The following is a 22,546-nucleotide window of genomic DNA, read 5'->3' on the forward strand; positions in this document are numbered from 1 at the left end:
AGCCATCATTAGCAGCTCTGCCAAATGACCCAGCTGGAACCCAGATGAACCTCAGCTGTAACAGGGCCCTGATTTTCTTTTGGGGGCCTACTGACCATTTCAAAAAGAGAAGTGGGTTTTGTCAGTCATTTCCTCTCCATGGCTTCTCCTGGCAGACATGATTTCCATTTTGTGGACTCACTGTTATTTGCTAAGGAATCTGTCTAAGGCCACAGGGAAACTCAGAAAAACCATTACTCACATCGGACTCCCCACTCTGCCCAGTGCCCTTCCAGCTCACCGTACTGCAGCACTCTCATACTTACCTGTTTGGTAAATGGGTAGAAGCTGAAGTGAATGCAACCTGACGTCATCAGACAAGAGACAGGAAGAAATATCAGGAGCGAAACGTCTGTGAATTTAAAGAGAGACAGAGGAGAGAAGATCTAATTTCCATTGCATTAAGCAGGTAAATATATATTAACTTCTGGTGAATAAAAAGCTATCTATTACCTATAGAGCAGGTGCCGAACGTGGAAATACTTTATTTTTTCATCAGCTAATCCCGTTGACTCCAGTGTAACAGATATTCCTGACTGTTTGCTTTTTTCACCAAGAAGTTCCATGGGCTTTTGGCAGATAACAAAATCATCTGACTCAAGCTGTGAAGTTTCATTACTAATGCCTTAAAAAATAAAATTGAAGAAAATTATGTACTAACTCCAAGTAATTTTCGAATGCCAATTAGATTTCACCACATCCCCCCACCAATTAAATATAGTATTTATGCACACACATCCCATGTATTTATAAGGCGCTATGGTTTTGAAATGTCTTAGCACTTGCTCATTCCTTCCTCACAACTGACAAAGTAAACAGGACATGATCATCATACCCACTTTATATATAAGGAAACAGAAACTCAGAGATGGTATTCCTAACCCAAGGTCATTCGACTAGTAAATATGAGGACTGGAACTAGAAACTGCTCCTCTAGCAATAGATGTTTCATTATTTTTAATGACAAATATATGTTGAAATACATTTATATGCTACAGAATACATCACATGTTACAGAATACATTACATGCTACAGGAGAAGATATGGACAGCCAGATCATAAACCCAAGTCCCATGTATCAGGAACATCTATTTGTGTGAAAGTCGCTCAGTCGTGTCCAACTCTTTGCGACCCCATGAACTATACAGCCTGCCACGCTCCTCTGTCCATGGAATTCTCCAGGCCAGAATACTGGATTGGCTTGCCATTTCCTTCTCCAGGGATCTTCCCAATCCAGGGATCGAACCCAGGTCACCCACATTGCAGGTGGATTCTTAACCATCTGAGCCATCAGGGAAGCAACCACACCATAAATAATGTGGCTTGTCAATATACATACTAGAGCCTTTCAGAGATTGCCAGAAATAAAGGTTTTTCTCTATACCCCAAACAAGAAAGTAAGCTAAATTCATTATTTACCTTCTGCCTGTTTCGTGGGATTGGTGGTCTTATGTGGACGGTAGTTAACACTCTCTCTGTTTTTGGGATCTGACTCCAGTTTTACGATTAAGACTTCTAACTCTGACATGACAGCAACATATCCAACACAAAAAGAAATTTCAGCAGGGGTGATGTTATCTATGTGGATAACTAAAGAACGTTCAAAGTCCAAAATTGAGAATTCTTCATTAATGATCTGATACTTCAAACTAAATAAGACTAAATTATTGGTGCAGCCAACAAGAAGGTCTCCTTTCACAGGGCAGCAGGAAATGCACAGGGGGGCCTCAGAAAGTGGCATTTCCACAATAGACATCTGGTCTCTGAAGGTTTCACTGAAGGGTGCCTCCACGTCGTGTCCAACCATCCGGATACACACTCGGGAGTTTTCAGTCCTTTTACTTCTCCAGTTCACATAAGCACGCAGGAATGTAGCTTTGTTCTTCTCTTCAATTGCTACCAAATAATCTCCTGAGAAGGAAATAAGATTACACTTAGAATTTCTAATTAGAAACCACAACTTACCTTGCATCATGAAAAGGAACTAAAACAGAATCCTAATGTGAATGGTTGAATTAAAGATTGACAGAACAAAAAGCTCAACACTTTGCCCATTTGATGGGAAGAGCCGACTCACTGGAAAAGACCCTGATGCTGGGAAAGACTGAGGGCAGGAGGAGAAGGGGGTGACTGAGGATGAGATGGTTGGATGGCATCATCAATTCAATGGACATGAGTTTAAGCAAACTCCGGAAGATGGTGAAGGACAAGGAAGCCTGGTGTGCAGCAGGCCATGGAGTTGCAGAGTCAGACACAACTTGGTGACTGAACAACAAGAGAACAGAACTCTAAGTAACAGGATCTTGGGTGTATTTTTAACTCACAATAGGCATTTATTTAGGTTCTGAAATACAATCTCACCCCATTTTAACGTCTTCTTATTTAGTTGCTAAGTCGTGCCCAACTCCTTTGCAACCCCACAGACTGTACCCCACTAGGCTCCTCCATCCATGGGATTTCCCAGGCAAGAATACTAGAGTGGGTTGCCATTTCTCCAGGGAATCTTCCCTACCCAGCTATCGAATCTATGTCTCCTGCATTGCAGGCGGTTCTTTACCACTGAGCCACCTGGGAAGCAGTTAATATCTTAAGATGACCTATTAAATATTCATGTAGCTTACAGAGAAATTCTATGACTTATGTCTATGATAGCTCTACAAGTTATTGTAGCTCTGAATTTACAGCTCAAACAAAGCTCTCCTGACATAAAGAGTTCGATCTCAGAGTGATGCTAAAATTAGGTATAAGGAACTCTGAAGAAATCAGTGGAATATATACTGCTACCTCTCCCATCCCCACAAGTCATATTTTCATGTCAACTCTGAGAAATAGCTAAAGCCACACATACCAAGTAAAATTTCAATCCAAGCCAGTTTTCCCTTAATTGTTGATTTTCTTGGATTTTCTAAATTACAAAGTAATTTTGGAATTGTTGTTTATTGTGAGAAGTCAAAGTGATGAAGAGATACAAAATGAAAAGCAGAATGACCTCTCCCCTGCAGTCCAATCCATGAGGAGCCAGTGTTAATACACACAGCTTGGTATGTGTCCTTCTAAACCTTTCTTTCATAGAAACATAGATCACAGAGTGGTAGTTTGTCATTCCTGCTTTTAACTAAATGGAATCACATTAAACATATTTAACAATCTGCAACTTAAAAAAATTACCTCAAGAGGGAGGGGATACATGTATAATTATGGCTGATTCACATTGTTATATGGTAGAAAGCAACACGACATTGTAAAAATTTAAAAAATAAAAAATAATAAAATGATTTTTTAAAATTACCAATTTATTACCAAGATTTCCATATTTTTCCCTCCAGGGCAGATACATGGATATCTAACATCCTTTTCAATATCTGCAAAATATCCTGTATATACCTGGGTCATAATTTATTCAGCAGTCCCCCTACATTTAAGTACTGGGTTGACCAAAAACTTTGTTCGGGTTTTTCTATATTGTCTTACAGAAAAACCCAAACGATCCTTCTGGCCAACCCCAAATTTCCAGCTTTTTTGTTTTTGCCACTGTAATTTATGCTGTAATAAATAGGCCTATACCTACATATTTACTTGAAAGTAAAAGTGAAAGTTGCTCAGTCATGTCCGACTCTTTGTGACCCCATGGACTATACTATAAAGTCCATGGAATTCTCTAGGCCAGAATACTGGCGTGGGTAGCCTTTTCCTTCTCCAGGGGATCTTCCCAACCCAGGGATCAAACCCAGGTATCCCACATTGCAGGCCGATTTTTTACCAGCTGAGCCACAAGGGAAGCCCAAGAATACTGGAGTGTTAATTTCAATGGTGTAGATTTTCAAAAGTAAGACAATCAGTCAAAGCGTCAGTACATTTTAAAATGTAATAGATATTGCCAGATTACAATCACAATTACACATTACAGATTCAAATTTCCACCAGTGCTGCTTAAACAGCCCTGTTCCCCCACATCCTCACCAGCACTGACTCAATATGATGGAGGAAACAGGGACTCTCATGGATGTAAATATCATTTATATTTTCCAGACCACTTATAAAGCGGTTATATGTTTATACAGCCATGTACAGTTTCTCTTCTACAAGTTATCCACTTTTTTTTTTAATTATATTGGTTTGTTTTTCTTATCAAGGAATAGCAGCTCTCTGGGTAAAAAGGATATTAATCTTTTGCTGGCCATGAAAAGCAAATCACTTTTGGTAGTCTGTAGTTTGACTTTTGACTGCTATGGTTTGACTTTGTCTGATATCTTTTACCATATGGAACCAGATATGTATCTTTTCCGTCTTGGCTTCTGTGTTTCCTGACTTGTTTAAAACAGTCTCTTGCATCTGTCAAATTACATAAACACACTCTTACATATTCTATTTGGGGGGTGGGTAAATTAAATTTTTAATCTTTAGAACTTTCTGGGTTGGAGGGGAGAAGTCAAGGTTCTTTCAAATAGAGAATTCACTAAATGCTAGACATTATTATGTAAACAAGCCCTTCTCCAATGAACTGACACTGAAATGCTGTGGTTAGCACAACTGCTTCCCACATACAGATGCAGCAAGCAAGCGGGGGCAGCCGTTTTCTGAAGACACTCAGTGGGCTGGCCAGGCCCCTCTCCTCTGGACTGAGCCAGGCTTCAAGACAGGCAAACCTTCTCCTGATGCTGGTTCCTTTGATGCCACAGATGTGAATCCTGCATCTGTTTTCTCCCCAGAGATCCTGGTTGTGGTTTAGTCACTAAGTTGTGTCTGACCCTTTTGAGATCCCATGGACGGTAGTCCACCGTGCTCCTCTGTCCATGGAATTTCTCCAGGCAAGAATATTGGAGTGGGTTGCCATTTTCCTCGTCAAGAAATCTAGGTGGAATACCTAACTATACCCTGTGGGTTCCATACACTGGCTCACTCTGTTCCAGAGAAGGTCTGATGGAGTTGAGAGCAGAAGATACCATGTGGCCTCCATCTTCCTTAAACTCTCCCAGTAAATACACTAAACAAAAAAATTTTTTATTGTGGTAAAATACACATAACATAACATTTACCACTTTCACTATTTTTAAGTGTACAATTCATGGCATTAGATACATTCACATTGTTATGCAGCCATTACCACCATCTTGAAAACTTTTTCATCTTCTCCCAAACTCTGAATCCACCAACAATAACTCTACATTCCCACCCTCTGTACATGTATGTCTTTTACTATTTACATAATACAATAAAGCATCAATGCTGAAGAGCATGGGTTATGTGCAAATACATAAATATGAACTATTTGTACACATCTGCAGATCTAACTCAGAACTCAGGTACATAAAATTGAAAGCAAAACTAATTGTGTGTAGAGTAAAAGGGAAAACCAGGACTGAACATCAGAAGTAGTGCCTTGTGAACACAGACTTGGGCAACCACCATTCCACTTCTGTCTCTATGAATTTGACTATTCTAAGGTACCTCCTAAGTAGAATCACACAATATTTGTCCTTTTGTGTCAGGTTTATTTCACTTAGTGTAATGTCTTCAAAGTTCATTTGTATTGTACACATATCAGAATTTCATCCCTTTTTAAGGCTGTATGGATACACTGCATTTTGTTTATCTGTCGATGAATACTTGGGCTGCTTCCACCTCTTGGCTCTGAAAAATGCTATGTATACTGGTGTACAAATGTGTGCACAAGCCCCTGCTTTCAGTTAATCTGTGTATATACCCAAAAGTGAAATTCCTGGAGAAGTATACAGTACCAGTATTCTGGCCTTGAGAATTCCATGGACCAAGGAGCCTGGCAGGCTATAGGCCGTGGGGTTGCCAAGAGTCCGACACAACTGAGCGACTTTCACATGTGGAAATTCTATGAATTTTTTCAGGAACCATCATACTGTTTTCTACAGCAGCTCTATCATTTTACTCTCTCACCAGGAATGTACAAAGGTTCCAATTTCTCCACATCCTCATCAACACTTATTATTTCTATTTGTTTTGATAATGACCATTGTAATGGGTATGAAATGGTATCTCTTCATGGTTTTGATTTGCATTTCCATGATGATTAGTAATGTTGAGCATCTTGTCCTGTGCTTGTTGGCAACTTAGATAAGTATCTATTCAAACTCTTTGCCAATTTTCAAATTGGGTTGTTTGTTGTTTGCTGAGTTATGAGAGTTCTTCTGAATACTAATCCCTTATTGGGTATACGCTTTGCAAATATTTTCTGCCTTTTCTGTAGACTGCTTTTTCAAATCAGTTCATAGTGTCCTTTGATGCACAAAATTTTTTAATTTTGATGACAGCCAAATTTTCCATTTTTTCTTTGTTGTCAGTGCTTTGGTGTCATATTTAAGTTACTAGTTACTTAATGAACTCTAAAACTAAGAATATTTGTTTAGTTATAATAAAACGTTTTATACACTTTATTTTATTTTAGAAAAATATAAGTGTTTTTCATACATCTACAAATATATGCCTATTACTGGTAAAGTCTATATAATCAACATTTTATATGTAATTTGCAAACTATAGATAGTACCTATGCTGGAGAAGGCAATGGCACCCCACTCCAGTACTCTTGCCTGGAAAATCTCATGGACGGAGGAGCCTGGTAAGCTGCAGTCCATGGGGTCGCTAAGAGTCGGACACGACTGAGCGACTCCACTTTCACTTTTCACTTCCATGCATTGGAGAAGGAAATGGCAACCCACTCCAGTGTTCTTGCCTGGAGAATCCTGGGGACAGGGGAGCCTGGTGGGCTGCAGTCTCTGGGGTCGCACAGAGTCGGACACAACTGAAGCAAATTAGTAGCAGCAGCAGCAGCATGCTATCTTATGTTTTCAAATTAATAACTTGTTTTATAAACAATGAACTAGAACTTGCTAAGTGTGTCTTCCTGATAAGCCTTATAAACAGACCTTTAGAGTTTTCTCAGTTAATCCTCACAACCCTTCAAGGCAAAATCCACTTCTCCATTTTATAGATCAGGAACCTGAGACTCAAATAAGCTAAGTAAAGTAAAGTCACTCAGTTGTGTCTGACTCTTTGCGACCTCATGGACTATACAGTCCATGGAATTCTCCAGGCCAGAATACTGGAATGGGTAGCCTTCCCTTCCTCCAGGGGATCTTCCCAATGCAGGGATGGAACCCAGGTCTCCCATATTGCAGGCAGATTCTTTACTAGCTGAGCCACAGGGGAAGGCCTCAAATAAGCTAAGTATCTTGCTTAGGCAACACAGCCAACAAATGATGGCACTTGGGCATAAATCTGGATCTGGTTAGTTGCAAAGTCAATGGTCATTCCATGCATCTCTCAGAATATTAGAAAGGAGATATAAGTCTAGAGGATTCTAGCCCTTCGTAAGAGAAAGGAATTAAACTTTCCAAAGCATTATGTGCTCAGGGCTTTATTTTACTTATTTTATGACAGCTTCTGTCTTTATTAAGTAAATTTAAAAACCAGTATTCTATTTATTCTCAAGCTGAGAGTGATGATTAAAAAAAAAAAAGTAAACTTTTCCTTTTATGCTTCAAGATCATAACCCTGGTTAACACTAATCCGTAAACTAAAAGGCTGCACTCCTATGACAAAACAATTATCAGAAGGAATAATATATGATGAATCAAAATATGTTTTATGACTTAAAAATTTGAGGGAGGGTAGGGCTTTGTTGTTCAGTCACTAAGTCCTGTCTGGTCCAACCCTTTGCGATCCCATGGACTATAGCATGCCAAGCTTCCCTGTCCTTCAGTATCTTCCAGAGTTTGCTCAAACTCATGTCCATGGAATCAGTGATGCTATCTAACCATCTCCATCCACAGTAGGGCCTGCTGCTACTGCTGCTGCTAAGTCGCTTCAGTCATGTCCGACTCTTAGTGACCCCATGGACTGCAGCCCACCAGGCTCCCCCGTCCCTGGGATTCTCCAGGCAAGAACACTGGAGTGGGTTGCCATTTCCTTCTCCAACAGTAGGGCCTAGGGGGAGATAATAGACATTCTTGCGGCTCTTTCATGCACTTGTGCTATGTGGTCTTGTTCTCTCTGCCCCACAGCTCCAGACATCCCATAAACAAGTGTCCAGCACCAGAAGTCCCTACACAGCACTCAACTCTGGCCAAAGAGATCTTTCTTCCTTGAGAGCAATGAGTTTCCCAATCTCTTCTTTCTCCCTTCACACACAAAACCTAAAATAATTTCAATTACTGATGATGATATTAGGGGCTCATCCTTCAAAATTTCAACCTACATTCTACCACCTCCAATCTTTATGAACGGAGCCTGGCATCCTGCTAATTAGAGACAAAAAGAAATTGAAAATGTTTTCTTCTTGTGTAAGAATCTGCAAAGCATTTATAGTGAATAGAAACTGCTGATCTAAGATTCACTTACTTTTTGATGGGGTGAGAGTAGGGGAGACACTGGGCTTAGAGCAAGAATCCCCAAGTCCAAGCCAGTGTTAGTGGGAGGAAAGAGGCCAAAAGGAAATAGCTGAGATGTGTAAGAGGAGTTATCAGCATATCAGCATATCTAGCAGTCCTCTACCTACATTTTGGAAGCTGCACCCAAGCATTAAGTTCAAGCTAAAGGAAAAAGCTGAGATATGTAAGAGGAGTTATCTGGATATCAGCATATCTAGCAGCCCTCTACCTACGATTTCGAAGAAGCTGCACCCAAGCATAAAGTTCAAGCTGAAAGTTACCCTTGAGCTATCTGACTTATGCTAACACCATACCACATGACTCCCGAACTTTTTTTTAAGACAGTCAACGGAATTACAAAAACATCTTTGTTAACTTCAAGGCATGAGTACCACCATGCTATTCACTGCCTACAGCAGTCAATATGGCTCTAGGTCAGTGATTCTCAATCCTGACTAAACAGGAGACTCACCCAATGCTGAGCCACACCCCAGGAAACTATTACCGTTTCTCTGAGGTCCAGTAATCTTTTTAAGCTACCCTAGGTGATTCTTAAACATCAGTAGAGGCATCAAAGGATTCTCCAGAATCACCACTACTGACAGGCAAGAAAGCTAGAGGTTTACACAGTGCCAGTCACTTACAATTCTACATTAAATGTCCATTTGGAAGAATGGGGCCAATCATGTAAACAGTGGTTATCTGTCCCCCACGAGCACACATACACATACTAATGTTGAAACTTGTGAGCTTGCCACTCAAATAGAGCTCCTGAAGGTAAAGAATTCATAGGTCTAAAAAGGAGGTGGGGAAAACTACTAATATTGTGAAATGATTAGAAGAGCAATATCATTAAAAATACCAAAATCAGAGCCTTCTGCTGACAGAGAATTTACAGATCTAATTAAGTGTTTTTCAAACTGGTCTGTAGACCCGAAGGCCCCTATTGATGTCTAAACTATTCAAAAAGAAAAACTAGTAACAATATAATAAGTTGCTCATAAAGGCATCCAAAGTTTGGAGCTAGCTGTTTTTATGTAAATAATGACAGTAAATAAAAGGACTTTTCATTTTTTCTAACATGTAGCTTTACTCGACAAAATGAACAGTCAGATACCGCGTATGGTAGCCCCGCAGTTTTTTTGCTGACCCACAAAATTCCAAGGTCTAGAAACCACTGATCTAGTTTTCCACTTTCTTTTTTTTTTTTTTTTAAACACAAACGGAGACCCAAAAGTTTCTATAAACTCACACATAGTCAGTTGTGGACAGAGAGTTTAGACAGAGCTCTACTATCCTCCAGGTTCATGCTCTTCACTTTATTAGTAAATACCTCAGTCACAGGCTTTTCCATCTTAAATACTGCAATTTACACCCCTATTGAAAAGCAGAATTCAAATTTTAAGTGTATTATCAGAAGTTAAAAGAATCCTATGGTGAATTCTTCTGTAAACTGAAGCATCTATTTCGACCTTTTTGCATCTTTTCCTGGGGGTGGAGGGGCTTGCACTTGGCATGCAGGATCTTAGTTCCTCACCAGGGATCAATCCACGCCTTCTGCAGTGGAAGTGAAGAGTCTTAACCACTGGACCACCAGGAAAATCCCAAAGTACCTATTTTTAAATGTTGGATGTTTCTAAAATAGGGATATGCCCACTCAGTATCCCCTCGGTACTGCTTCACATTTCTAGTGGGAAAGGAGTAGTGGATGCTACTTTTCTGGGGGGAAAGGGGCCTAAGACCCGAGTTCTACTTACACAGATTTAAAAATCAGCAGGTCATGGGAGCTTTCAAAAATCGACAGGAAATAGATAAAGGACTGGCCATGAGTTGGCATAATTGTTGAAGATGGGATTAACTGGGGGTTCAGGATACCATTCTCCCTACTTTTGTATGTACTTATTTTCTATAATAAAAGAATCTTACTTGGTTTGTTTCGGTTTCAAGTGTCTGAGTTGAGTGGAATCCAGTCACCCAACCAAGGGCCTTTCCAGCGAGGACACCAGAAGAGCAAAAAAACCCAGCATTCCCCCGGCCCACCAGAGGTCTGCTCTCACCTGTGGTTGCCAGGACAACTGCACAGCTCTCACCTTCCTTTAGCCGCCGGACTGGGCGAGACCATCCTACAAGCAGTAAGTCCTTCCCTACCCAGAGCTGCTGGCGTCACTCGGTCCTCTAAGAAAGAGGCCCCAACGAGGGGCCGAGGCGCCCCTTCCCCCGCCACTACTTACCGGCTTCACTGTAGGCTAGGCGCAGCACCCTGCCCAGCGTGGAGAAGACGCACCTCGGCTGGCACAGCTCCTGGCCGACCACGGTGAACGCCTCCACTTTGCAGCCAGCCGCCACGAATAGCGTATCGCGTCCCCCGCCGCAGAAGCGCTCGGGCTCCAGCTTGCAGGGCACCACCTGCTGCGAGCCAAACGGGTGCAGGTTGTATAACTGCACCATCCTGGCGACCGGCTGCGGGCCTCCCAGCGGTGCCCGCTCCGGCCAACCAGCCCCGTCGGGCACCGGGAGACCCCGCGCGGTCCGTAGAGACTGGACCACTTCCGCGAGCGATTGCACGGAGCCGAGTCACGTGAGCACCAGGCGGACCAGCCGGCGGCGCCGATTCTTAAAGAGGCAGCTACACCTTGAGGGTGGAGCCGAGGTGAGGACGCGGCCGCGGCTCGCTGGACCTCGGACCGCGCCTCCACGCCCAAGAGTTTAGCGGGCACGGGAACCAGTCTGTCTTTCCCTGCATGTTTTCATGATACTGCTTTGGGCCAGGCGAGATGTTTAGGCCCTTGAAGCCGTTTAAACACTTGATCATCTGTTGTACCCTTTTCTACTTGCTGCAGCCTGTGAGCTTCTGGAGAACAGGGCTGCAAAAACTGAAGTGGAGGGCACACAGCTCAACTTCGGGCTAAACTGAAGAGTTGCTCAGAAGCACTGGTCATTTCAGAATGGTTTAGTTGGAAAGAGGAATTCCTAGAACGTGCTTGGCAAAATAAATAAATATTTGCTGAAGAAGCGTGGATATCATCTAATGAACTCCAAATATTTGAAAAAGATTAGTTTGAGCCCAAAGAATAGAAGGACTAAGGATGTAACCCACTGGTTCTCACTCCAGTGCGCCCAAGACTCGGTTCAGTTCAGTCACTCAGTCGAGTCTCACTCTTTGTGACCCCATGGACTGTACCACGCCAGGCCTCCCTGTCCTGGAGTTTACTCAAACTCATGTCCATTGAGTTGGTGATGCCATACAACCATCTCATCCTCTGTTGTCCCCTTCTCCTCCCGCCTCCCATCTTTCCCAGTACCAGGGTCTTTTCCAATGAATCAGTTCTTCACATCAGGTGGCCAAAGTATTGGCATTTCAGCTTCATCATCAGTCCTTCTAATGAATATTCAGGACTGATTTCCTTTAGGATGGACTGGTTGGATCTCTTTGCAGTCCAAGAGTCTTCTCCAACAGCACAGTTCAAAACCATCAATTCTTCAATGCTCAGCTTTCTTTATGGTCCAACTCTCACATCCATACATGAATACTGGAAAAACCATAGCTTTGACTAGATGGACCTTTGTCGGCAAAGTAATGTCTTTGCTTTTTAATATGCTATCTAGGTTGGTCATAACTTTTCTTCCAAGGAGAAAATTTCTTTTGATTTCATGGCTGCAGCCACTATCTGCAGTAATCTTGGAGCCCAAAAAAATAAAGTGTGTCACTGTTTCCATTGTTTCCCCATCTATTTGCCATGAAGTGATGGGACCAGATGCCAAATCTTAGTTTTCTAAATGTTGAGTTTTAAGCCAGCCTTTTCACGCTCCTCTTTCACTTTCATCAAGAGGCTCTTTAGTTCTTTGCTTTCTGCCAGAAGGGTGGTGTCATCTGCATATCCGAGGTTATTGATATTTCTCCTGGCAATCTTGATTCCAGCTTGTGATGATCCAGCCCAGCATTTCTCATGATATACTCTGCATATAAGTTAAATAAGCAGGGTGACAATATGTAGCAGCCTTGATGTACTCCTTACCCTATTTGGAACCAGTCTGTTGTTCCATGTCCAGTTCTAACTGTTGTTTCCTGACCTGCATACAGATTTTTCAAGAGGCAGGTCAGGTGGTCTGGTATTCCCATCTCTTGAAGAATTTTCCACAGTTTGTTGTGATCCATGCAATCGAAGGCTTTGGCATAGTCAATAAAGCAGAAGTAGATGTTTTTGTGGAACTCTTACTTTTTGATGATCCAACAGATTTTGGCAATTTGATCTCTGGTTCCTCTGGCTTTTCTAAAACCAGCTTGAACATCTGGAAGGTCACAGTTCACAAACTGTTGAAACCTGGCTTGGAGAATTTTGAGCATTACTTTACTAGCATGTGAGATGAGTGCGATTGTGTGGTACTTTGAACATTCTTTGGCATTTCCTTTCTTTGGGATTAGAATGAAAACTGACCTTTTCCAGTCCTGTGGCCACTGCTGAGTTTTCCAAATTTGTTGGCATATTGAGTGCAGCACTTTCACAGCATCATCTTTTAGGATTTGAAATAGCTCAACTGGAATTCCATCACCTCCACTAGCTTTGTTTGTAGTGATGCTTCCTAAGGCCCACTCGACTTTGCACTCCAAGATGTCTGGCTCTAGGTGAGTGATCATACCATCGTGATTATCTGGGTTGTGAAGATCTTTTTTGTATAGTTCTGTTTATTCTGTCTAATCCGTATTCTGTATCTATTCCTGACATCTCAGTGTGGAGCTCGTGGTTGCAAATTAAAAAAACAACATGATTTAGATTAAGCAGGTATTGGAGCTATTCTTTCCAATTCATCGGGGGTGGGGGGGAATCTAAGTATGGATTGAGGGATGTTGTCTTACTTTTGGCATGCAGGTACAGGACTGAAAAGAAAAAGCAAAATTTCCTTTTGTCACCCTCATGACCTTTTTTCTTCTAAGAATTTACAAATTAGGTGCAATTGGACTAAAATGAATTAAATCCTACCTCCATTTCCTAAATCCTCTTGATGAATAAAGTTGTCCTCAGTAATAAACTCTGCTTCACCCAACCACTAGGAACTCAGTGAAATAACAGTTCACCAAACTCAGTGAGACCAGGAAGTGAACAAGGAGGTTTGCTCTGGTCAGCCAATTAGGGCTGAAAACTCATGGAAGGCTCTTATAGAAAATAACCAGCCTAACACAGCCCACAACTCATTCTTTTGGATACAATACTCATGCATACTCCTTCACAAATATTTGTCTTATGATCCTCTTTTCATTTTCTCCTGTAAGGCTGAAAATGATAATTTTAGTGCTAAATTAAAATTTTGAGACTAAAATTACAATTTTATTGTCATTTCACCTACATTAAAATATTTACTTAGGGGAGGGGACATACGTATACTTATGGCTAATTCATGCTGATGTATGACAGAAACCAATACGATATTGTAAAGCAATTATCCTTCAGTTAAAAATAAATAAATGTTTATTAGGGGTAAAGAAATGTAATTTGCTCAAAGTCTGGAACTCCAGTCCCTTCCAGAGACAGCCACTTCTCCCTTACACCTGTGTCTGGCTCATCTAAGATTCTTAGAGATCAGACATGCTAACAAAGGGAAGGTGGCAGTGTGCCGGGTTCTACATTTGTCCATAGCTCTAAACAGGGGCTGCCTATTTGCCCTCCTGTAACAAATGCAGAGATAACAGTGGGCATGCCATCATGGCTAGGTTAGTCTGCTAGGGCAGTCATAACAGAATAACCACAGAATGAATGGCTTAAACAACAAAAAAAATTGTTCACAATTCTGGAGGCCTGAAGTCCAAGATCAAGGTACCAGCATAAACGGGTGAGAGTCCTCTTCGGTTTGCAGACTGCTGTTTGCTCTGTACTCTCTAGCTGGAAAGGGCTAGGGAGCACTGTAGGATCTCTTTTGTAAGAGCACTAATCAGAACCTGCAACCCACTGTCCATAAATCTTGTCTGGAGAATTCCATGGACAGAGGAGCCTGGCAGGCTACAGTCGGTGGGGTTGTAAAGAGTCAGACAGGACTGAGCAACTAACAGCTTATAGGATTTCTGTATGTTGCTCAGCATCATTAATCTTTAGAGAAATACACAACAAAAGCACCATTAGAGACCATGATACATTTACTATAGACTAAAAAGATCCATCACAATAAGCTTTGATGAGGATATAGAGAAATTGGTGTGGGTGTCAAATGGTACAATAGCTTTTGAAACAGTTTGGCAGTCTCTTAGAAAGCTAAACGTGTACCTACCATATGATCCAACCGTTCTACTCCTAGGTTTTTACCCAAAAGGACTGAAGGCACATATCCTTAAAATCACTTGTACACACATTTTCATACACAATTAACATTATATGTAATAGTAAAAACCTGAAAAAAAACAATTATCCATCTTCAGATAAATCAGTTCATTTCAGTTGCTCAGTTGTGTCTGACTCTTTGCGACCCCATGCACTGCAACACTCCAGGCTTCAACTCCCAAAGCTTGTTCAAACCCATGTCCATCAAGTAAATGATGCCATCCAATCATCTCATCCTCTGCTGTCCCCTTCTCCTCCTGCCTTCAGTCTTTCCCAGCATCAGAGGCTTTTCCAATGAGTTAGTTCATTGGATCAGGTGGCCATAGTTAAGTGTCAGCGTCAGTCCTCCTACTGAACATTCAGGACTAATCTCCTTTAGGATGGACTGGTTGGATTTCCTTGCTGTCTAAGGGACTCTCAAGAGTATTCTGCAACAACGCAGTTCAAAAGCATCAATTCTTCAATGCTCAGCTTTCTTTATAGTTCAACTCTCACATCCGTACATGAATACTGGAAAAACCATAGCTTTGACTAGATTGGCCTTTGTCGGCAAAGTAACATCTCTGCTTTTTAATATGCTGTCTAGGTTGGTCATAACTTTTCTTCCAAGGAGCAAAAGCATCTTTTAATTTCATGGCTGCAGTCACCATCTGCAGTGATTTTTGAGGCCAAGAAAATAAAGCGTGTCACTGTTTCTATTGTTTCCCCATCTATTTGCCATGAAGTGATGGGACCAGATGCCATGATCTTAGTTTTCTGAATGTTGAGTTTTAAGCCAGCTTTTTCACTGTACTCTTTTACTTTCATCAAGAGGCTTTTTAGTTCCTCTTCACTTTCTGCCATAAGGATGGTGTCATCTGCATAACTGAGGTTATTGATATTTCTTCCGGCAATCTTGATTCCAGCTTGTGCTTCATCCAGCCCAGCATTTTGCATGATGTACTCCGCATATAAGTTAAATAAGCAGGGTGACAATATGTAGCCTTGACGCACTCCTTTCCCAACAAGGAGCTAGTCCGTGGTTCCATGTCCAGTTCTCAATGTTGCTTCTTGACCTGCATACATATTTCTCAGGAGTCAGGTCAGGTGGTCTGGTATTCCCACCTCTTGAAGAAGTTTCCAGTTTGTTGTGATCCACACAGTCAAAGGCTTTAGCATAGTCAATGAAGCAGAAGTAGATGTTTTTCTGGAATTCTTTTGCTTTTTTCGATGATCCAACAGATGTTGGCAACTTGATCTCTGGTTCCTCTCCCTTTTCTAAATCCAGCTTAAACATCTGGAAGTTCTCAGTTCATATACTATTACAGCCTAGCTTGGAGAATTTTGAGCATTACTTTGCTAGCATGTGAAAGGAGTACAATTGTGCGGTAGTTTGAACATTCTTTGCATTGCCTTTCTTTGGGATTGGAATGAAAACTGACCTTTTCCAGTCCTGTGGCCACTGCTGAGTTTTCCAAATTTCCTGGCATATTGAGTGCAGCACTTTCACAGCATCATCTTTTAATCTTTGAAATAGCTCAGCTGGAATTCCATCACCTTCTCTAGCTTAGTTCGAAGTGATGCTTCCTAAGACCCACTTGATTTCACACTCCAGAATGTCTGGCTAGGTGAGTGATCACACCATCGTGGTTATCCGAGTCATGAGTTCTTCTGTGTATTCTTGCCACTTCTCCTTAATATCTTCTGCTTCTGTTAGGTCTGTACTGTTTCTGTCCTTTATTGTGCCCATCTTTGCATGAAATGTTCCCTTGGTAGCTCTAATTTTCTTGAAGAGATCTCTAGTCTTTCCCATTCTATTGTTTTCCTCTGTTTCTTTGCATTGATCACTTAGGAAGGCTTTATTATCTCTCCTTGCTATTTGGAGCTCTGCATTCAGTGGATATTTGGCACTGTGCTTGGCATGTGGTAGATGTCTCGCACATTCCTTTATTCTATTACATGTTTGTGTCTTAACTGTTATTTCTGATATTTTTCTGTGACCAAGACTCTTTCCCCCGATTTAGGCAGCAGAAACCAGGGAATTATATACTGACTGCCCTCAGGGAAAGAATGAGAGAAGAACCAGAGAATCTAATTCATATCTTTTAAGTTTTAAAATTGTGGATGGATTTGTAGTACAAAAGGATGTGGGAAATTATGCCATCAGGTGGGACCAGTTGCCTCCCAAACCACTCTGACTGTTCAAAGTGTGCTAAACTGAGGTGAGAGAGAGGGTTTGAAGGGAAAAAGGAGTTAAAACCATGTATGTGTCCCTTTGAAGGGATACTGGCTCTACTCAAACCCACCTTCTACAGCATCACACAAGAGGGGCGCAGGAAAGGATGAAATAACAAAAATCTGAAACTCAAAGAATCTAAGAGCTAAGGAGTAGAAAACAACAACAAAATAAAGAGGTGGCAGGCAGAGATGCCAAAGGCCCTGCAGAAGTGGTTCTGAGGTGAGGATAGACAGACAATGGGATCTGAGCAGCCTCATGCCTCCGTGTGTACCCCATGCCACCAAGGATAGTGGGGAGGTGATGGGGGCCATACTCAGCCCCTCTGGTTTCCCACAGTCCTGGACTGGAGGGAAAGGAAATAAGGATGGAAACAGCATCAGAAAAACCTCACAGCCACAAGGAGAGGAACTGACTGCGGAAAATCAATGGGGAAAACAAACATCTTAGTAGATGGCAGCCTGAAGACTATATAGACTAACTTTTCTTCTCTATGGGTTTGCTGAATGCAAGAGCAGTAATCTCAGCTGAAACCTTAGGACATGTATTATCTTAATAGAACCTTTGCTATTATTAGGAATTTTAGAAGCCTCAAGCAGGAGTGAGTTTCAGCTGTAGAGATCTTGGAAGATTGCTAGGGACTCACTGGGCATTCTTTGCCTCCACTGATGATCTGGCACTTAGACACCAGAAGGGGCAAAGCTAGGGCATTCAGAGGTTGGCACCTGGACAATAAGGTGACATAAGATACTAATCTCTTACTCAAGTAAGTCTTACTACTCTTAGTGTTTAGATCAGCTTGATGGCTTCTACAGAAATGGAGAGTTGCTCTCAAAAATCACACCATGCCCAATTCACTGTTTTATATATAATAATGTATATCTATTAAGGGGCTTTCTGGTGGCTCAGATGGTAAAGAATCAGCCTGCAATGCAGGACACCCAGGTTTTATTCCTGGGTCAGGAAGATCCCCTGGAAAAAGGAATGGCAACCCACTCCAGTATTCTTGCCTGGAGAATTCCATGGACAGAGGAGCCTGGCAGGCTACAGTCCATGGGGTCACAAAGAGTCAGACATGACTGAGCAACTTTCACAACAACAACAAATCTATTAATCCCCAATTCCAAACGTGTCCCTCTCCCTTTTTGTCCTTTGGTAACCATAAGTTTGTTTTCTATGTCAGTATGTCTATTTCTGTTTTATAAGTAAATTCATTTGTATCATATTTTAGATTCCACATATAAGTGATCTCATATGATATTTGTCTTTCTCTTATTTACTTAGTATGATAATCTCCAGGTCCATCCACATTTCTGCAAATGGCATTATTTCATTCCTTTTTATGGCTGAGTAATATTTCACTGCACACTCACATAGGCAACACACACACACATACTGCATCTTCTTTATTCATCCATTTGTTGATGGACATTTAGCTTGCTTCCGTGTCCTGACTTTTATAAATAGTGCTGCTGCAAACATTGGGATGCATGTATCTTTGGAATTACAGTTTTCATATTTTCTGGATATATGCCCAGGAGCGGCATTGCTGGGTCATATGGTAGATCTATTTTTAGACTTTAAAGGAACTTCCATGTGTCATAGTGGCTGCACGATGTTTACATTCTCACCAACAGTATAGGAGGGTTTTCTTTCCTCCACACCCTCTCTGGCATCTATGATTTGTAGACTTTTTGAGGATGGCCATTCTGACCTGTATTAAGTGGTACCTCATTATAGTTTTGATTTGAATTTCTTGAATTAGTGACACTGAGCATCTTTTCACATGCTTCAGTATTTTTAAACATTCCAGTGTGCAACAAAGTTTGGGAACCACTGTCTTAACAGACTTCTCTGTCTTTTTTGATTAAGGGTACGGTATAAATCAAAACCTTTACCTAAGACATCATTTGATTTTTCTAAGTAATATGTATTAAGCTACTGAAAGTAACAGGGCTGTTTTTCAAGTGTGACTAACTGCTCTTCAGACAAATAGTCAACAGTGACCTCTGGTGGTGTGCTGAGAACCTAAAATAACAATCTAATTTTGTTCCTACCTGAATACTCTTGTTCTTTGTTCAGTCGCTCAGTCCTCTCTGACTCTTTGCCACCCCATGGACTGCAGCACGCCAGGCCTCCCTGTCCCTCACCATCTCCCGGAGTCCACTCAGATTCATTCCCATTGAGCCGGTGATGCCATACACCCATCTCATCCTCTGTTATCCCCTTCTCCCCCTGCCTTCAATCTTTCCCAGTATCAGGGTCTTTTCTAGTGAGTCAGCTCTTCACATCAGGTGGCCAAAATATTGGAGCCTCAACTTCAGCACCAGTCCTTCCAATGAATATTCAGGGTTGATTTCCTTTAGGATTGACTGGTTTGATAGCCTTGCTGTCGGAGGGACTCTCCAGAGTCTTCTCCAGCACCACAGTTCTAAGGCATCAGTTCTTCGGCACTCAGCCTTTTTTATTGTCCAGCTATCACATCCCTACATGAACACTGGAAAAACTTGTAGGTGAAGGAACTTTGTAGGTGAAGGACAAAGTAGGAATACTCTTAACACAGAGAAAAGGTGTCAATGACCTCTCTCCACTACTCCATGCCCCTCTATGACATACACATATTATCTAGAAAGGAAAATCAAGGCCTAGAGAGTACGTTGACCCAAGATCACACAAGAATCATTGATAGCTATGGAACTGAAACTTGACTGGTCTTTCAACTTCCCCTTCCTCTCAAGGGCACCCTCCCTCAGAATGATCTCATCTTTAAAACTTCCCAGTATGAGCACCACCAGTGTGCATCAATAGCTTCCAGATTCTATTTCTAGCCTGTAAGCATGACCTTGATTCTTGCAAATGCCAAGTGGTCACATAACTGATATCAGCCAGAAGTGCCTGGAGTGATGATCTCTCTCTTCTATGCCCTCCAGTTTTGATTGCTCCTGTGGAGTAGGAGGCAAAGGGTGTGGGGCTGGTAAGGGAAGTCTGATGGACTGAGCCTTCTGGTTAAGGATAACCATTTTGCAAATAAAGAGAATAAGGTTCAATGAGAAATATTACCTACACCATCCATCTCATCATACTTCTTTCTCTCTGTCTTGACTCCAACACACTTCATATCAAGTGGGGAAATTAAGCCCATGAACTGTTCTCTTCAGGCAGGCTTCTGAAAGCCCCTGGCAAATCTGTAGCTCCAACACTAATGGGACATGAGAGATGTGGCATTCTCAATATAAAGTAATGAGGAGTGATGCTGGAGTACAAGGACAAAGTATGGAGTTGAACTGTCTGAAAGAGAAGCCAGGATATCAGTAGAGGCTGAAGATTTAGGGACTGCGGGGTGGGGGTGGGGTGGATCCTTACACACAGACTGTTACAGTTGAATCCCTGAAGCAAAAATAGAGTGGACAGACTTCCCTGTTGGTCCAGTGGTTAAGAATCTGTCTTGCAATCCAGCAGATGTGGGTTCCATCCCTGATCAGAGAACTAAGATCCCACAGGCCCAAGATCCCAGCATGCCACAACTAGGAAGGCTGCTCTTGCAACAAAGACCCAATGCAGCCAAAAAGAGAAAAAAAAAACTTAAAAAAAATTAGGATGGAATTTGTGAGTGAAGATCAAGAGCAAGGGAGAATGGGAGTCTGGAGTTCCATTCAAGTAGTTTCTTTGGAGACTGAGAATAGCCAGTGGTGCCACTACCTTGACCTCTCCTTCCGGAATGGATGCCCAGTGGCCACCAACGTGTAATGCCTAGGGAACTAGGACCCTGGGGAACCAAGAGACCTTTCAGGCCAGCATGAGTTGGAGGAAGACCGACCCCTTACTCTTGTAGCACCTGCCTCCACTAGGTAATAAGCAGTTTCAGGAGCTGCTGTGGCAAACCTCACCTCTTCTACTCCCTCTCCAATTTCCATTTCTCGGAACTTCTAATGCTGCCAGCATGATCTAACAAATTGTAACAAGACTAAAGGAGGCTTCATAAAAGTCATCCCAAAGAAGGTGGGGACTGCCTCGGTTTCCAAGGTAGAGGGAAAGATGCGTGTTGATCTTACCATTTTCATCCCCTATGAAAGAAAAACTTTCAAACTCTGAGTGAAGCCAGAGGCTTCTGTGAAATATAGTCCTGGATGAGGAAGATACATTCTCAAAATCATCTGGCTATGCTGCTGCTGCTGCTGTTGCTGCTAAATCGCTTCAGTCGTATCCGACTCTGTGCGACCCCATAGACGGCAGGCCACTAGGCTCCTCTGTCCCTGGGATTCTCCAAGAAGAATATTGGAGTGGGTTGCCATTTTCTTCTCCAATGCATGAAAGTGAAAAGTGAAAGTGAAGTTGCTCAGTCATGCCCAACTCTTCGAGACCCCAGGGACTGTAGCCTACCAGGCTCCGCCGTCCATGGGATTTTCCAGGCAAGAGCAGTGGAGTGGGTTGCCATTTCCTTCTCCAGCTAGGTGCTAAAGAAACAAAAATATCTTCTCTCACAGCACTGACAGGTTAATGGGGAGAGACAATGACATTATATTGTTAGGTGGTGGTGAGTGCTATGGAGAAAAACATGGCCTGGGAAGAAGAGAAGAAAAAGCTTAAGGAAAAAAGACAGAAATGATCATTTATTGACCACCTTTGAATTACTGAATGTTCTACATAAGTCATTTCCCTGGAGCTTCACCACCCTTTCATTGTACCCTCCTTTCTTAAAAAAATTGTAACATCCCAATTTACATGTAAAGAAACTGAAGTTCCACAACACTAGAAACATGGCTCAAGCCATGATGTTAATTAATAGTGGGATGGCACTGACCTTCTTCACTTGTTGTGGGAACAAAGCCCACAGCAGATTTGTAAAGGAGACTGCCCACACTTGCCCTTCCTCAACTCACACTCCCACCTTCTCCAGGACCTGTAATGCCACACAGAATGTGCTCGACTCACCTCTCTCCCTTCATCTTTCGCTTGTTCTCACTCTCTGAAACTCTTATTTCACTCTGTGCTAATTCCATAAATGGATTCTCTTGCTAGCGTGGGAGAGTTTGGTGACTGTTAATCTCTGCTAATCCCATAAATTAATTTTTTCCATCAGACACTACTGAAGCGACTTAGCAGCAGTAGCAGCAGCATAATTTAATTAGTCACATCATCATTACCCAGGTTAGATATCTGAGGGGGACCCAGGGCTTCCCTGGTGGCTCAGATAGTAAAGACTGCTTGCAATGCAGGAAACCTGGGTCGGGAAGATCCCCTGGAGAAGGGGAAGGCTATCCACTCCAGTATTCTTGCCTGGAAAATCCCATACACAGAGGAGCCTGGTTCATGGGTTCTCCAAGAGTCGGACACGACTGAGCAACTAAGCACAAGCCTTTCAAAAGACAGCCTGTAGGAAAACGTTGCAGTCTCAGGTCAATAGAAGGGCTCCAGAGAACCTATGAGCCATCTATGAGCCATTAACAGAGTGTGTGAGCAGCTTCCTGTGAACAACAGCTAAAGCTTTGGTCAGTTTCCTAAAGCCTCCAGCGACTGTGCAAAAGTCAAATGTGTTGGTTGCTTGTTTCGGTGAATCTTGAAATCTGGGGACATTACAGAG

At 42.1% G+C, this 22,546-nt stretch overlaps 1 protein-coding gene across 4 annotated transcripts in view; it reads right to left on the minus strand.

The window, feature by feature from the left end:
* The window catches only part of HPS3 (HPS3 biogenesis of lysosomal organelles complex 2 subunit 1), a 41,045-nt gene extending 30,040 nt beyond the window's left edge, over positions 1-11,005 (minus strand). For 3 of the 4 annotated variants that reach the window (XM_024992800.2, XM_059887141.1, XM_059887142.1), the window contains exons 1-4: positions 10,674-11,005; positions 1,460-1,951; positions 493-664; positions 306-391 (exon numbers count right to left, since the gene is read on the minus strand). In XM_024992800.2, the coding sequence (XP_024848568.1) occupies positions 306-391; positions 493-664; positions 1,460-1,951; positions 10,674-10,890 (967 nt within the window). In that variant the 5' untranslated portion in view covers positions 10,891-11,005. The remainder of the gene's footprint in view (positions 1-305; positions 392-492; positions 665-1,459; positions 1,952-10,673) is intronic. The other variant, NM_001191177.2, reaches the window with a different exon arrangement.
* Positions 11,006-22,546: the final 11,541 nt, after the last annotated feature.

This window comes from Bos taurus, chromosome 1 (genome assembly GCF_002263795.3).
Source record: "Bos taurus isolate L1 Dominette 01449 registration number 42190680 breed Hereford chromosome 1, ARS-UCD2.0, whole genome shotgun sequence".
In the NCBI taxonomy this organism is placed as follows: domain Eukaryota; kingdom Metazoa; phylum Chordata; class Mammalia; order Artiodactyla; family Bovidae; genus Bos; species Bos taurus.